This window comes from Ptychodera flava, chromosome 20 (assembly GCF_041260155.1).
Source record: "Ptychodera flava strain L36383 chromosome 20, AS_Pfla_20210202, whole genome shotgun sequence".
Lineage (NCBI taxonomy): Eukaryota > Metazoa > Hemichordata > Enteropneusta > Ptychoderidae > Ptychodera > Ptychodera flava.
This window is the reverse complement of record NC_091947.1, coordinates 37,645,860-37,664,337: the sequence shown is the minus strand read 5'-3', so window position 1 is coordinate 37,664,337 and position 18,478 is coordinate 37,645,860. Positions and strand designations below refer to the sequence as shown.

Here is an 18,478-nt window from a genome sequence, read left to right as displayed (position 1 = left end):
GAGGAAACTCATAGGTTTGAATTTTAAGGAAATAATGTGAATACAGGATAATGGATATAAGAATTGCAAAATAGAGCTAGCTGGGTCAGTGTAATTCTTCAGACAAAGACAGGGAGCAGGCCATTTCAGTAGCCCTGCTTACAGGTCTGTGTGTTCCCGGCGTTATACGGCCTCCACCATAGCCCTGCAATGGTCTATGGAGATAACTGGGGACTCTGCAGCAAGATTCAACATGGCGATCTCCATGGGTAAACAACTTGCCGAGTACGATATGTTTCAGAAAATGAGCCATTTTGGGCGTTAGGAGAAGTTAATCGCATCTTTTCTGGGGTCGGTTAGGAGGTAAAGGTAGGCAGGGAAAGGATTTTGCCCCGATAGAGCAGAATTTCAGCCAAAAAGACCTTGTTTTCGTTGCAGTCCGAATCTGGACCGCAGAATCCCCAGTTATCTCCATAGACCATTGCAGGGCTGTGGGGGAGGCCATATAACGCTGGGGACACACAGACCTGTACGCAGGGCTAGCCGTTTCAGGCACTGCCACCACTCCCTCATACATGAAACAGATGCTGCTTAAGTTTGGCCCTATACTGGGATTTTTTTAATTAATGCTATCAGTGCTATCATTCAAATGTAAACAGCACTTAAGTTAGTTACAGATAGTGAAATGCCTTCCACTGTGGAGGTGATTATTGCTACGTTCAGACAGGTTAAAATTGAAACTCTTCTGCAACACTATTTGTGATTTGTAAACACAGGGGATTAATAGTTTGAGTCCGCTTGCATCCACACTCACAAAATTAAGCCATTGTTTTGGTGTTTAAGACGTCTTAAAGCGCCGTCTTGAGTTCAAAAGGTGTGTATGACCAAGCATACGGCATTGTAACAAGATGGCTGAAATGGACGACGTTGTACTGGCTTGTCTTCTGTTATTTTACCTGCTGCATATGCGGTCCTGACCGAGTCGTCGTCGCCTTAATGATCTGAATGCAGACCAAATGCAATAGTTAACCGATTTAGCCCTTGCATTTGATACATTCAGAACTGTAATAAAGGGAAAGCGGCTCCACGCATCACCTACACTATTTTTTCGTTCTCTGTGTTCATGTTTTATTAGTGCGTTTGGCTATTGGTGTAGATATAAGCCATGGTGAGCCGTAATCTGGCTGTCGAATGACAGTGTGATCCTTTGAGGCTACGTTTCAAAACCAGTGTGGTTTCTTCGTCAGTCGCTTTTTTGATATTTTCTCCCCTTGGATTTTTGTTTCACTGTTTGTGGCTTAATCATTGTCAGTGTTTTGTTCGTCCAGTAAGGAGGCTAGAATATTTATATTCAAGTCAGTTGATTGTGTTTCATTTTGTTCTGTCTTTTCTGTAAGATTGTGTACTTGTGCATTTATGAGCGTGTCGCCAATGTTGGATTTATTTTGTATGTGATGATCAGTTTCATCGTGAATAAATTATTTAGTGTTTGGTCTTTTTCTATTTCTTCCTAGTTCTTCAGGAGTGCTTGTTTGATGTTTTTTGTTTTGATTTGTGGACTATGTGTGGTAGAAAATATCACTTTATTAGTGTTGTTGTTGTGTGTTTGTTTGTGATTTAAATGTGTTCTTCGTGTTGCGTAATTTGTTTCCGCATCGATGTTCCATATTTCTTGTTGTGAATATCCTCCTTGTAGTAATTTTTCATTAAATGTTTTGACTTTGTTGTTAGTGTCCTCTTCGTTGTTACATGTCCTCATGTACCTTAATGTTTCGCCTTTGATCAGGCCCTTGAAGGTTGATTTTGGATGACATGATTTTTGTGTGTAAGAACTGGAATGTATCTGTTTGTTTGTAGAATTCGTTGTTAAATTCGAATGTGTTGTTTTTCAGCATAATGTTTAGCATAGCTAACAGGTATTCAGTTGGTGTTTCTACTGGGATTGACAGATGGTTGATTACCGAGGATCCGAGACAGTTATTCGAAGAAAGGCATCGATTTTCTGCCTCTGCCGCTCCGTCTGTTGGAGGACACCGCGACATTGCACTTTTATATGATATCCAATATTTACGGCTACTAGACTATACAATATTGAAGTTAGATTGGCTTAGCTAGATCTATAAAGGGCTGAAATCTCCGATATAGATATCAGATATTTACACGCGATTTGACAGAATCTAGTATCGTCTAGTATAAAGCAAAAGTCAGTCCTTGGAAGTCGGGTTTGACAAGAACTGTAAGGTGGTGAAATCTCCGATATATATCGGATATTTACCGCGATTTGAATGAATCCAGTATCGTCCAGTATCGCCATTTATCTAATCGTCTCAAAACGGACGAACTACGAGCAGACCTACGAGCTCGTACGAACGAAGTACGAGTGACGTAATGTGCCGTACTTTCAAAGTACGAGTGACGTAATGCAGGTTCCAAAATCGACAAAGTGAGATCGACAAAGTGAGCGTCAAGCTGAGCGTGGAAAAACAAAAACAGCGTCGAACTGAGCGTTGAAAAAAAAAAAATAGGATTCGAAATGAACGTAGAAACATGCCAAACATAATGTCAAAGTGGGGTTCTGAGTACGGGTGCTAAAATATAGCAAATATGCGAAATAAACACGTAATGACTTGACTGATTTCAGCTTGAATATAGCAAGTACGGGAACGAGTTCAAAACGTCTTTCACGTGGGTAGGCCCTACTACTGACTTTGCAGCACTATATTTATAACACTGTTGACAAAATCTAAACAACAATAAATTGTGGGTTCATCGTAATTTGTATTGCATTGCATGCATTAGTGAATTTTCAAAAATGACATTCATAATTGCATATATTTCAACTTGGGTAGCAAGAAAACCGACGACTCTGAGTGACTGGCATTGGGCGTTCGTTCGTGTGCAAACATCGCGTGCAAGTTACAGACGATGGGCGGTACGGATACGGTGGGAGTAGGCAATAATAGCGATAAACAAAACGGCCAGTTTAGCCTACCCACGATATTGTAATACATACGTCATCAACCCTCTGATGTGATTTTCCTCTAATTAACGCCAAATAAATAAATATATTTGTAAAAATACATTATTACGTCGACGCCTACTTCATTGACGTCAACAAATCGACGTCAGCATTTATACTACGACTGATGCCTGGAACTTATCTACCGAACTGAGTGTAGCTAGGTAAGTTGGAATGTGATGAGTTGGTTTTGAGTGATGTTTTTTTGTTGTTCAGGAGAGCGAACGAACGAATTGAATATAGAAGTATCGAGCATCGATATCTTGTATGGCTTCTGCAAGTTCCGCGATGACAAACATGAATATTGACCCCACAGTGACCTGACTATACCATTATTCAATAGGCGGGGCCGTATTCTCAACAATACACACCAATAATAGTGTGGTTCCGATAATGTACTTTTTCAAAACTTGAAGTTGAATGCGTGGTCAGAAAAATGTTAGTCTTTAAAATCATTGTTGAGTAGAGGTCATTTTCAAATAGACTGTACAATATGAGGTACACACGGGTGCCACGAAAACACCCGCCAACTCATAAAATCCTTCATATTATTCATTGTACACTGTGATTAACATAATGTGGTGATCAGATTATTTCGAGGTCATAAGCTGACTCGCGAGCCACGCAGGTTTTATGTATGTGAAATCATTGCACTTTCGAATTCGAGAAAGTAAAAAGATTTACAACGGCGGTAGGTTTAAGTGCATTAGAACCAATCGAGGTCGACCTGCGGTCAACAAAATGAGCCAAAACTTATTGTCTCCAGCGGTCTGTCGCCAATCTCATAAACCAAGCCGACGTCAGATATTCTATAGGTGTCAATTATTTGCCAGATTTGCTCTCGTTTTGACTGTTTGAGTTTTCTATACCCGGGTGTTTCGACGGGTTATGACAAAGCAAACGGTAACACCCTTACTATCGTTTTGCGCAGAGTGACACACCAAAACTTGCTGTTTGAAAAGTTTTGACACCTCGTTAACTGATCATTATTACGATGAGCTCTGTAATGAGAGTGTTACTTTTGTTTTCACAGCCTTACGTACAGGTATTTCGAACATGTATTGTTCGGAAGAGAAACCGTTTCAACCGTCCGATTTCTTTGGCTTTGACATAGGCCTAAACGTAAATATACGTCAGAATCGGGCGCTATTTATTGCTTTTGGTCATACTAAATTCTGAAGAGAAACTTTCGATCGTCGGATTTCATTTGATTTTCATTAATACGATATTCGGAAGATAAAGTGTTTTGACTGTCGGATTTCATTCTCGTTAATGTATCTCAGTATCAGGCCTTATTTTATTGCTTTCGGTCGTACTAAATTCAGCCTGAGAAGAGAAACTGTTTCGATGACTTCAGATTGTCATGTTCGGACATTGCAACCTCTTCTTTAGTTCTTCTTTAACAGCTTAATGTTACAATCGACGTCTGCAAAAAAGTCTACCATCGTGGCGTATAATAAGTCAGAGTGTCGCGTCGTCTCCAGTCTTGACCCGTACGTACAGACTCGTCCGAAAGTCAAAGCCTAAAAGTATTCCTCCGCACTGCACTGAACCCGCTCTCACGACCAAAAAAATAATCATACGAAGTTCACACCCGCTCCTACTTCCGAGTTTCGAATATACACAGAAAATGTGTCTAAGCGTTCGTTTGTCGTAAAACCCTTTCACATAAACAAAAATCTTTCATCCATGGAATACAACATAGTCCTAGGCGTATTCATAAAAAATTAGGTCAAAAGAAAGGCATGTGTGACTTACGTCACTCGTAATATGAAAGTACGAGGCCGTACTTCTGCTCGTACAATGTCAGTTTCGAGACAATTACATACCTCGTATCGCAGCTAGAGTCAGTCCTTGGTAGTCGGGTTTGACAAGAACTGTAAGCTGGTGAAATCTCCGATATATATTGGAAATTTACGCGTGATTTGACAGAATCTAGTATCGTCTAGTATCGCAGCTGTAATCAGTCCTTGGAAGTCGAGTTTGACAAGAACTGTAAGAGGGTGAAATCTCTGATATATATCAGATATTTACACGTGATTTGACAGAATCTAGTATCGTCTAGTATCGCAGCTGGAGTCAGTCCTTGAAAGTTGGGTTTGACGAGAACAGTAAGGTGGTGAAATCTCCGATATATATATATTTCGGATATTTACACGTGATTTGACAGAATCTAGTATCGTCTAGTATCGCAGCTGGAGTCAGTCCTTGGAAGTTGGTTTTGATAAGAACTGTAAAGTGGTGAAATCTCCGATATATGTATCGGATATTTACGAGCAATTTGAATGAATATAGTATCATCTAATATCGAAGCTAGAGTCCGTCCTTGGAAGTCAGGTTTGGCAAGAACTGTGCGATGGTGAAATCTTCGATATATATATCGGATATTTACTCGGGATTTGACAGAATCTAGCATCGTCTAGTATCGAAGCTAGAGTCAGTCCTTGGAAGTCGGGTTTGGCCAGAACTGTAAAGGTGGTGAAATCTCCGATATATATCAGATATTTACCCGCGATTTGACAGAATCTAGTATCGTCTAGTATCAAGGCTGGCGTCAGTCCTTGGAATTGGGTTTGGCCAGAACTATAAAGTGGTGAAATCTCCAATATATATAGGATATTTATCCACGATTTGACAGAATCTAGTATCGTCTAGTATCGAAGCTGGAGTCAGTCCTTTGGAAGTCGGGTTTCACCAGAACAGTAAGACGGTTAAATCTCTGATATATATCGGATATTTATGCTGATTTTAATGAATCTAGTATCGTCCATGGGCTTCTGTCATAGTATCGATATTAGAGTCCCCAAATCGCCAGTAAATATCGGTGATTTCATAGACGCAGCTTCCCATGGGACAACCGCAGTTTATTCTAGTATCATCTAGTATCGATATTAGTCCTGATATCGTCGATATGTCAAACTGTGATACTAGATTGTAAATATCCGATATTTAAAAATTGTGCAAAGTCGCGCCTTCATGGTCTGTTGCTTAGCTTCAGTGCCTTGAGCTTGTGGTGGCACTGATCTGCAGTCCGGTTTAAACCTCTCTGTAGAGCCTTTTCTGCAATTTTTTTTGTACACGAGGCTGTCGCGACACGTTCTCTTTAGCATTCTTTGTATGCTTTCGTCTGCCCAGACTGAGATCAGCAAACTTCTTTCATTGTCTGACCAGTTATTTCCATGAGATGTAGAGCTGTGTTCAGCAGCCATGACCAAAGTGAATATTGATGTTGGTTGTTGTTTGTTTAATGTTACAAATACCTGTCGCGTGAGGGCGTTTAAAATGCCTCTGAAGCGGCTCGGTCTGTCCACACAGCGATTTGCAGATAGAGTTAATCCCTACAACGGCTCAGGTCGGGCAGACTAAACCGTCTCAAATCTGAAACGTTTCAGAACCACTTCGGAGTGTCCACGCATAACTTTCTGTGCCAGTATTGCCCCAGAACCATTTCAGAGGCGTTTTAATGGCCTGTGTATGAATGGCATATATGACATCTGGAATTATCCTGGATCCAATTTTCTTATCAGTTCTTCAGTGTTCGCACTAGGATTTTTTTCAAATTAGCCACGGTCTGCTGGTGTGGCTAATTCATGCAAAAAAACCATTAGCCACAGCAAAAATTGATTAGCCACGCAAATATTTTACTAAAAACACAAAGATGTGCAACTGATGTGACTTTCTTATTCAAAGTAAACAATATTGAATATTGACGTCACTGGAACATTTCTAAACACACTTCAATGTATATAGGTTCCCATTCCGAGGATGATCAAATCATTTTTGAGTCTCTAACTCACTAGTCCCCGGGCTAGAGGGCAAAAAATTGCTAGCCAAGCCTGTTTCAACTGGCCTGTCTGTGACTTGTGGTTTCACTGCCTACTCTCCAGCTGCAAAATGTGAAGGAAAAATTGCATTTGACATGAAGATTTTTTCCCTATATTTACGAAACTTGTGTACCAAAAACTACGGCAAAATACCACAGACTTTTTCCTCCTTGTCTTTGAAGCTACGAATCAGTTATTTTATTAGCATAGAGCATGACAGTTTATACATGATATGACTATACAACCAGTATACTTTTGTGCTTTCTTACAAACTCGGGAGCTCCATGTGAATTTCTCTGTGAACACAATAACCCTATGCATTGGAAGCATCCTGCTCTTTGATGCCCATGTAATAATTGCGGAAATAAATGAAATTACAGCAACAGCAACAACAGCAAAACCCACACAAAATAGCATGTCATGCGATCACAGTGTCCGATGGTGGTTGACTCCTACATGCATGTGTTGTATTAAAAAGCATGGACGGTCATGATGAGCGGACTATTTGTCGAAAGGGGTGAGCAAATATCATCAGTGTTTATAAAACCCATTTCGTTGATAAGATTACCTTACTGATGAAAGAAAGCAATACGGGATAACAAAGTAATGGAGAATGGAAGTCCAAGTGACAGAACTGCGAGTAAAACCAAACTTATTTGCGGTGTTTTTAATCCTTGATCCCTCTTCCTTAATAGAAGAGTCCTTTTTGATGTCGTATCCGCCATAGCTGCTATGCCAGTCCAGTTATCTCAACGTTGCGATGGATGATTATTTTCTTTCTTGCCGAGAGAGATTTCATCTGTCACAGCACGATCCAAATGAATGATCTTTTTATTTGAGGAATTTCACTCATGACTACAACCAATTTCATTGCTATATTGTTTATTTTTATCTTTGAAAGGTCTGTGTTTTTGCGTGCTGCTAAGGCTTAATCACAGTGCAAACATGTACTAGACCATGGAGGTAGAACGAAAGACTAGACTTACATCAGTTGAATTTTTACGTATGCGCCTGACGTCAAATTGTATGGATTGTTTGCTTTTTTCGGAGATTAAATTCATTTAAATTCATCCCAGAATTGCATACCTTCTTTGAAATCAAACTTGGGTGTGGAATTTTATGTCAGTTACATAAGCTCAGAAACATCCATCTCTGTGTTCCTTTTGCTGCAGGCAATGCAGTTCTACAATATGTCGTTTGCTCCTGATCGACTTTGCTACTCTCCTCAGTTGTCTCCTACATTACGCAAACCCATCGGGCTAGTAGAGGTACCAAAAGTTACTTGCCTGGCGGTAAAAACTGCTAGCCCGTGAGTTTGGGGTAGTTGGTTTGCTCACCCCTATAAAACATATATTCCTATTCTGGTGAACGTAGTATCCGGAAGTAATAGTGCAGAGGCGATCAAAGTTGAGTGAATGATCCGACGATGTGTCCAAACAATTTTGTGGGCAAAACATTCAATTTGCAAGCGTGGCTAATGACTCTCAAAACATTTTCACCAAATGACAGTTTTATTCACATTTTGCGAGTGTGGCGAGCACTAATGCGAACACTGTTTCTCACTGTTCTGTTTCTCGCATGGAAAAGTTGCAAGAATTGGTCACACAATGAAAAAATTAACCTCAGCTTTCTTTTCTGGATCAAATATCACTGCAAATTGATACCAAATATGATAAAATTATGTTCAAAGCCTTCAACACTGTCTCACAACATATCCTGGGTTGGTATAGGTCATATTTAAGGTCACAGACTAAGAAAATTGCCTAAAATATACAAATTTGGGGGTTTCCCAACACTGTTAGCATAAAATTTATCGAATAACATCCCTCGGGACTTTTGTACCTAATAACAAAGCTATCAGGCGCATAGTTTTTGAGAAGGTTTTTCTTGACCAAAAATGACGAAATAAGTTTTAAGAATTTTTGACCAACAAGTCATCATTGATGACACAGTCCCAACTTGTTAATTGATATTTCGATTACAGGTCCTTGGAGAGCAAGGATAGAGTCCTGTTAGTTAATTGGGTCTGTGATGAGAAAGTGGCTGAGTTTTGATATCATAGCTTTGTGTGTTTAATTAAATGACCTTTGACCCTCTAATATATGTGATCCTTGACCCCATCCCTCAAAAAGATCTGGCTACTTGTGTTCACAGTGTATTAGCCAGAAAGGCTAATCAGCTTGAGTAGCCAGAGCAAACCCTGTGACTTGCATATAAGATTTAATAGATTTCTGAGCAGTTGTTTCTGATAACAAGAGCAACTTGACAGAGGATGATGACAACAGATGGTGAATGCCAGGATTACTCTACCAACCTAAACAGTTCCATGTCTCCTACAGTAAACAGCTGAACTAAAAAATGGACATACTGAAGTTAATTTTGACTTACTTCTGGTGGGATTTTTGCTCCGTCCTTGATAGTGTTCCCTTCTACAAAGAAATGATACAGTAGCCCATTTGTATCAGTGAAGACAAAGTGTTCCTTCACATTTATCGGTTGGTTTAGCTTCCTGTCAGCTTTTGCACCAGATTCTGTTAACATAATGCATAAGAAAGGCAATTTACTGATAACATACTTATAACAGTGTTTATGGTTGAATCATTTACATGTACACAGAATAGCAACATGAAATTGGGCTAGGGTATTAAACTGTAGAAAATCTACATTAATGTCAGTAATGCAATCGTCATGATCAAAGCAGACAAAGAGACTGACTGAAAGATGCACGCTGTATCTTCAACTGATGAGGAGATTTACAAAGTGATAGTTTTGTTCTGGATTGGACATGAAGAAAATTAGTTCACTGAACTGACAGCATTGCATTTTGAAATTGTAAGTGGCCATCGGATGAAGTCAGCGAAGGGACTTGTATTTTGAGTTCAGACCATCCGCGCATCCATCCCGAGCTGTTTCTAAGATATTCAAGGAACAATTCATAACAACTCTCCACAAGTATACAATTATTAGGCATAAAAATGCTTGTCAATTTCTTAAATTAGTGGTCTAATCTAAAACTGTCAAGTGACAGTCTTTTTTTTTTGGTGATAAAATGTATAATGAGAGCTATGACTCTGACACACCTTGACCAATATGACTCGATCATGCTATTTACTATCATACTTATGTATATGTGTGTTTTTCTTTTGACACTACCAAACTGGATTTGCTATATGCTTTCTTTATTGTTGCAATTTGTCATATTGACAGTAACTAGGGCTTATTTATCACTATTTTGTTATATTACGCAGTCCTGGTAAATGATTAAATAGCTAAATTAGCAACCTAGCAGCCAATAGAGCTCCACTATTTTATGTAGAGAATAACTATTTGTGACATGATAAAGAAGGTGGAAATCTTTGATAACTCACTTCATGATGGCCTGACAAAAAGTGGCAAAAATAGCTGCAAAACTACACAATTGAAGATTTCATCTTGATTTCAACATATCACATTATAAGATCTTCCAAAGTAACATATCTACCAAATATCAAAGCTATACGATAAGTAATTTTTGAGAAACACAATTTTGAGCAAAAATGCCAAAAAATGCCCTAAAATAAAAATTGCAGATTTCATCATAATTTCAACATATCACATTCAGATCATTGCTATGAACCTGTTTACCAAATATCAAAGCTGTCAGGCAAGTTATTTTTGAAAAAAAAATTGCCCAAAAAATGGAGAACGATTCATCAAAAAATACAAACATATTGAAGCACACTTTGTACAAACCTGACTGAAGTAAGCTCAAGGAACCTCAATATCAAGTTTCAAATCAATTGAGCCAGCAATTTGAAAGAAGAGTTTTTGACTAAAAAAAATAGCGTCAATGACACTGTGCTCATATTTGATTTCACATTGCAAGCCGGAATATGAGTGCAAACACAAATTCTAATAGCTTTTATAGACCTTTAGCTTGTGATATTCATTGTCTAGTGCATTTGAAAAAATACCGTCAATGACGCTGTACCTTCTCTAATGTGTGGCCAGGTCAGGTAATTGGTTGTTGGCATGGAGTTGTTGGCAAATGGTTGATGATGTAGGGGCATGAGGTGGAATATGGACCCAAAGAACCCAAAAGATGATTAAACATAGGGCCAAAGTCCCTGAAGCTACTATAGACATAGATACAAAATTAAGTATTTCCTGACTGTATGAAATTATCTCACTTAGGTCATCCTAGGGACATGTAAACCAAATATTAAAGCTGTCTGACCAGTGGTTTTGAAAAAACAAGCGACTCAACAGTTGACAGAGCTCTGCTGTGTTATGTAGAGAATAACCTTTTGTGACACATGTATTGATGAAGAAGGTGGATATCTTTGATAGCTCATTTCAGGATGGCCTGACCAAAAATGGAAAAAAATTCCGTAAAAATACAGATTTGCATATTTCATCAGACTATATTAGTCTATAATAGCAAATAAACGAGAGTTAATTACATTCTAATTAAAGTAAACAAGACTTGCTTAAATCAAGATTTACGTCATAATAAAACAGCATATCTGTCAGGTTATAAAGAATCTTTAGCTGGTTATCTATATTTGTATTTTCATCCTATTAACCAAGCACATTTTAACTTTCAAATTAACATTGTAAGTAAGTTCTGTTGAATAAGTTGAGACTGTAGGTACTCAGAGAAAGCACACTGAAGAGACAAATGTTTGTAACTTAAGAAGTTCAAGGTCATCAAAAGCATTATAAGGAATCATGTTACACTTTCATTGCACTGTTTACACAGATTGCATAATTGCTATAAATAGCACATAAGGAATCTTACAACCCAGCTTTACCATAAAAACCCTATCACTTTGACCACTTTTAATTGACCACTCTATTTTTTTCCTCAAAAAGTAATCTTATTTTATCCTTACCAAGTCAACCATAAATGGAAATTAGAACTTTCTCTATCTCTATTTATTTGATCACCCTATCATGACAAACTACTATATGAGCAATTTCTTTTAGATAACATAAATGGTGGTTCAGAATATATCTAAGTTGGGATTCAGGAAAGTTGCCTTTACATGTTTTAATCCTCCAAGATGGTAAGCTTTTCACTATGAACTGTCAAAAAAAGTTGAACGTTCTGATAATTCCACACTAAAATTATTTTGGCTTTGATGATTTCCTAATTAATTCAATTATTTAAAATCATATTAATTATTTTTTTCTGGGTGAATTGATAGGGTTTATACAGTACAAGAATTACATACAATGTAAGTCAAATTTTGACCAAAATGACAAAAAAATTCCTTAAAAATACACATTTGCATATTTCATCACAATTTGAACAAATCTAAGTTGGGTTATCCCTAGGGACCTGTATACCAAATAACAAAGCTGTCTGACCAGCGGTTATGAAGATTTTTTACCAAAAACACCTTTTTTGGCATTAATTTGCCTATTTTCAACAATATCAAAAAATTAAAAAAAATAGTTTCTCAAAATCATATTTTTCATCTACACAACAAATATCAAATCAGTAAGTACTGCGGTTCTCAAGATATTTGAGTGGACGGACGCCTCACAAACGGACATACATACATACATACATACATACATACATACATACATACATACATACATACAGACTGACGACGGACGCCGGACGGATACCCATCCCAATAGCTTCTATAGACTATAGTCTATAGTAGCTAAAAATATATCAATCAAAAAAATTCTAAGCTACAGTATAAAGTGCCTAAAGATAGTTCAATGTGGAAAAAAAGTTAAATAATTCAGAGAATTAACAGTCCAAAATAGTAATGACGCACTTCCCTGCTACCTTAGTGTATGTGAAATACACAACCTGGCATCTGTAAATTAAATGTATACCAAGTGAACATTTTAAGTCACTTTTAACTGTTTTTAATGGAATTTCCAAAGAGTCCTATGGAAATGATGAAAAACGCTTATCTGGTCTTGTGTTTGTAAAACCTCATGGCTGATAATTGTCATAGTATTGAAAAGTGAAGAAATTAGTGTTTTTGATAGGCATATTTTCCTTGAAATACATGACCGTGTAAAGAATATGTGCAAAAAATGTTTAAAAGTAAATTTCTTTTCAAAAAGTAATTTAATCTGTGACCAAAGGATTTTTATTCTTTGAGTTTACAAATTCAAACATTGCAATTTGTTCAATCATCTTGTGCAGTGCAAAATTTATACAAGCGACCTAGCGGCCGATATAGCTCCGCTGTGTTTATGTAGAGAATAACTATTTTTGACACATGTTGATGAAGAAGGTGGAAATCTTTGATAGCTCAATGCAGTGGCCAGAAAAAAGTGGCTAAAATAGCTGCAAAAATACACAATTGAAGATTTAATCATACTTTGAATATATCACATCGGATCATCCCTAAGAACATGTCTACCAAAGCTATCTGATGAGTAGTTTTTTGAGAATAAAATTTTCTGACCAAAAATGGCAACAATTGCTCCCCCCCCCATAAAAATTGCAGATTTCATCATAACTTCAAAAGATCAAATTTAGTTCACCTATAGAAACCTGTATACCAAATTTCAAAGCTGTTAGACCAGTACTTTTTGAGAAACATATGTTTTGACCAAAAATGGTTAAAATTGCCCAAAAAATTCAAAATTGCAGATTTCATCATAATTTCAATAAATATCATTTAGTTCATCTATAGAAACCTGTATACCAAATTTCAAAGCTATCAGATGAGTACTTTTTGAGAAACACATTTTTTGACCAAAATTGGCTAAAGTTGCCCAAAAAATACAAAATTACAGATTTCATCAGAAATTCAATATATATTACTAAGCTCATCTGTAGAAACCTGTATACCAAATTTCAAAGCTTTCAGACCAGTACTTTTTAAGAAACACATTTTTTGACAAAAAATGGCAAAAATTGCCCAAAACTACAAAATTGCAGATTTCATCATAATTTCAATAAATATCATTAACGTGATCTGTAGGAACGTGTATACAAAATTGCAAAGCGATCAGATGAGTAGTTTTGGAAATACACATTTTTTGACCAAAAATGGCAAAAATTGCCCCAAAAATACAAAATTACAGATTTCATCAGAAATTCAATACATATTACTTAGTTCATCTATAGAAACCTGTATACCGAATTTTAAAACTATCAGACCAGTACTTTTTGAAAAATACATTTTTTGACCAAAATGGCAAAAATTGACCAAAACTACAAAATTGCAGATTTCATCATAATTTCAATAAATATCACTAAGGTGATCTGTAGGAACGTGTATACAAAATTGCAAAGCTATCAGATGAGTAGTTTTGGAAATACACATTTTTTGACCCAAAATGGCAAAAATTGCCCCAAAAATACACAATTACAGATTTCATCAGAAATTCAATAAATATTACTTAGTTCATCTATAGAAACCTGTATACCAAATTTCAAAACTATCAGACCAGTACTTTTTGAGAAATACAATTTTTGATCAAAAATGGCAAAATTGCCTAAAAAATGCAAATTTGCATATTTATGCACAATTTGAACAAATCTGAAGTAGATCATCCCTAGGGACATATGTACCAAATATCAAAGCTATCTGACTGGTAGTTTTGAAGAAGATGATTTTTAAAGATTTTTTTACCAAAAATGACAAAAATTGCCTTAAAAATACAAATATGCAAATTTCACCACGATTTGAACAAATCTGACTGAAGTCACCCTAAGTAAACTGTATATCAAATTTCAAAGCAATCGGACAAGCGGTTTCAGAGAAGAAGATTTTTTTACCAAAAACACCAAAAAATGCCCCAAAAATACAAATATGCAAATTTCACCACGATTTGAACAAACTGAAGTGAGGTCACCCCAAGTGAAGTGCATATAAAATTTCAAAGCGATTGGACTTGCAGTTTCAGAGGAGAAGGCAATTGTTGACGGACGACGACGGACGACGACGACGACGACGGAAAATCAACCTATTTGATAAGCTCCGCGTCGCTGACAGCGGAGCTAAAAATGACTGAAAACAAGTCATTGACAATGACATAGTCCCCACTTGTGATAGGAGTATTAGTCTTGATGGGGCAGGGAAATGTGGTCATTAACAAGTATCACTGGAGTGTATATGTTCAGATGAATGGGCACATAGGACTGTGTCATTGTTCCCAATTTGAAACAAGAGGCATGTCTAAGTTATGGTTCTAAATCGGGAAAAAAGATCAGACCTCTAGCTGTATTGGCCAGCCAAGAAATACATATGCGCATAATAAATGAGGTACAAGATGTTACATCTTAAGGTCTATTATCCTATCAAAATTGAAGCGTAAAGAACTTGTGGTTACTGAGTTAGGCATATATATGCATAATCAAGGTCAAAGGTCATCAAGGTCACGTGACATTTTGAAAAAAGAATTGTATTGCCAATTAATCCATATATCCCAAAATTCAGACCAAGCTCTATTGGCTTGCCCACAATTATATATGTACATAATTAATGAGGTAAAGCATGTGTTGTCATAAGGTCTCCCATCCTACTAAATATAAAGGACATAGCACTTGTGATTAGTTATTTATTGACATAATCGTGTATTTTAGGTAAAAGGTTATTGAGGTCACATGACATTTTGTCAAACAATTCTATCCTTTAGTCTATCCCTAAATACCAAAAATCATACATCTAGCTCTATTGGGTCGCTCAAAATTAGACATGCACATAATTAATGAGGTACAATATGTGGCGTCATAAGGTGTCCCATCATACCAAATATGAAGGGTGTAGCACTTGTGGTTCCTGAGTTATGGGCAATTATGTATATTTGAGGTCAAAGGTCACCGAGGTCACGTGACATTTTGTAAAAAATATTGTCTTGATAAGTTATCCCTATATACCATAAATCAGACATCTAGCTCTATTGGCTCGCTCAAAATAAGATATGTGCATAATTAATGAGGTACAATATGTGGCTTCATAAGGTGTCCCATCATACCAAATATGAAGGATGTAGCATTTGTGGTTACTGAGTTATATACAAATATGTATATTTGAGGTCAAAGGTCACCAAAGTCACGTGACATTTTGTCAAAAAAATTGTATTGCTAAGTTATCCCTATATACCAAAAATCAGACCTCTAGCTCTATTGGCTCGCTCAAAATTAGATAGGTGCATAATTAATGAGGTACAATATGTGGCGTCATGTCCCATCATACAAAATATGAAGAGTGTAGCACTTGTGGTTACTGAGTTACGGACAAATATATATATTTGAGGTCAAAGGTCATTGAGGTCACGTGACACTTTGTCAAAAAAATTGTATTGCTAAGTTATCCCTAAATACCAAAAATCAGACCTTTGGCTCTATTGGCATGCTCAAAATTAGATATGCACATAATTAATGAGGTACAATATGTGGCGTCATAAGGTGTCCCATCATACCAACTATGAAGGGTGTAGCATTTGTGGTTACTGAGTTATGGACAAATATGTATATTTGAGGTCAAAGGTCACCAAGGTCACGTGACACTTTGTCAAAAAAATTGTATTGCTAAGTTATCCCTATATACCAAAAATCAGACCTCTAGCTCTATTGGCTCGCTCAAAATTAGATATGCGCGTAATTAATGAGGTACAATATGTGGCGTCATAAGGTGTCCCATCATACCAAATATGAAGGGTGTAGCACTTGTGGTTACTGAGTTATGGACAAATATGTATATTTGAGGTCAAAGGTCACCAAGGTCACATGACACTTTGTCAAAAAATTGTAGTGCTAAGTTATCCATATATACCAAAAATCAGACCTCTAAGTCTATTGGCTTGCTCAAAATTAGATAGGTGCATAATTAATGTGAGGTACAATATGTGGCGTCATAGGGTGTCCCATCATACCATATACGAAAGCTTTAGCACTTGTGGTTACTGAGTTACGGACAAATATGTATATTCAAGGTCAAAGGTCACCAAGGTCACGTGACATTTTGTCAAAGTGTCTGAGATATCTGTGTGAACGGATGGACTCACGGACGGACATGACCCAATCTATAAGCCCCCTGGACTTTATCTGTGTGCACTAAAAACGGTGTCACTGCATCCTTTTTGCAATATGAATACGATGAGAAACTAAATTTTTATTTTTCTTGGCCTTATACATGGGAGTCTATGGACTGCCTTATACATGGGTGTGTATGGACTGCCTTATACATGGGAGTCTATGGACTGCCTTATACATGGAAGTCTATAGACTGCCTTATACATGGGAGTCTATGGAGACTGCCTTATACATGGGAGTCAATGGAGATGAAAACTAAAAAGTCCTCTAACACGTCCAAATTGATCGCATTGTGAAACAAATCGACATGCATCTGTATGAGGTAGGTTACTATCCTTGTACCAAGTTTGAACGAAATCGCTCCAGGCGTCTCTGAGATATCTGGGTGAACGGACGCACAGACGGACGCACGCACGCACACACGGACGCACGCACGGACGCACGGACATGACCAAACCTATAAGTCCCCCCGGACGGTGTCCGTGGGGACTAATAAAAAATTTGGCAGAATTACAGTCTTTGTGATGTAAAATTATGGGTTGACATCACGATAACTGTTAATCTGTTTGAAGTACTAATATACTATAATTTAAAAAAGAAAAGTTCATTCAGAAAAGTTAACATATATTGTCAGCAATGTAGTGTTAATTTTGACTTTACATCAAAATATGCCTTTTCTGGATACCAAATATATAGGGCGAAATATTAAAATCAGCCATGTTCAGCAAAATCCACACAACAGCATTGATCCTTTTCTAATTTGATTTGATTTGATTTGCTTATGTTATCCTTGTATGACAGTCAGTACAATATGGAACTTGAACACAACACAGTGAATAAGTATGCTGTCAATGGAATGGTGTGGCTGCATCCACATGCAGCAATAGGAGTGCCTTTGTCTCTCACCCCTCATTTCCAACCTGTCCAATCCCTGAAAATATAGTTTGGTCTTATATTTATAATGTTAATAATTTCTGTATTTGTTAAAATGTGCACATCTCAAAAACTTTTGATCATAAACATTTTCATTGTTTTTTATGGCTGACCAGTCAGTTAACCTGTTTATTTTGAATATTTGCGCATTTTTCCTCAGTATTTGACATTTTCAGAATACCTTCTTATTCAATTTTTCATTTTCTAAAAGTTAAAATGCTCCTTTGTGTGGTCAAGCTTTCCACAAGCATCAAATGTGGTATTTCATATAACACTGTACAAACGCAATACACATGCGGGACAATCAGCTGTTGGCTGTTTGCTGGCTCTCAGTGTGTTTACACATGTTTTAGTGCCCGCATGCCCCCTGTCCGTCGATCTCGCCCTGTCTATAACCACTGTCCCTCTTCGTCCCCTAATGGATTTAAAAAGAGCAAACTGAAAAACTGTTCATCAATTTATATGAAAACTGTTTATGTGATTATGTTGACAAAGCTATGAGAGTTGTACATTTTTCCTCGAAATTTGGGATTGAGGGAACTGTCCCTCGTTGTAATTTTCGGATTGGTGATGTCAGTGTATATCCATCTGAATCAGTTCGCAATCAAGGTGTTACAATGGACTCTGCCTGCACCATGTCAGACCATGTTACAAATGTTTGTAGATCAGCATCACATGCGATTTGGAGGTTAGGAAAGATTCGTGATCTTCTTGACCAAC

At 37.2% G+C, this 18,478-nt stretch overlaps 1 protein-coding gene across 3 annotated transcripts in view; it reads right to left on the bottom strand.

Moving 5' to 3' along the window:
• Positions 1–18,478, bottom strand: part of LOC139120870 (WD repeat-containing protein 11-like) — a 190,321-nt gene that overhangs the window by 73,670 nt on the left and 98,173 nt on the right. For all 3 annotated transcript variants that reach the window (XR_011549158.1, XM_070685493.1, XM_070685494.1), the window contains exon 12: positions 9,211–9,353. Coding sequence is in view for 2 of the 3 variants with exons in the window: in XM_070685493.1 (XP_070541594.1) it covers positions 9,211–9,353 (143 nt within the window). In the remaining variant the exon portion in view is untranslated. The remainder of the gene's footprint in view (positions 1–9,210; positions 9,354–18,478) is intronic.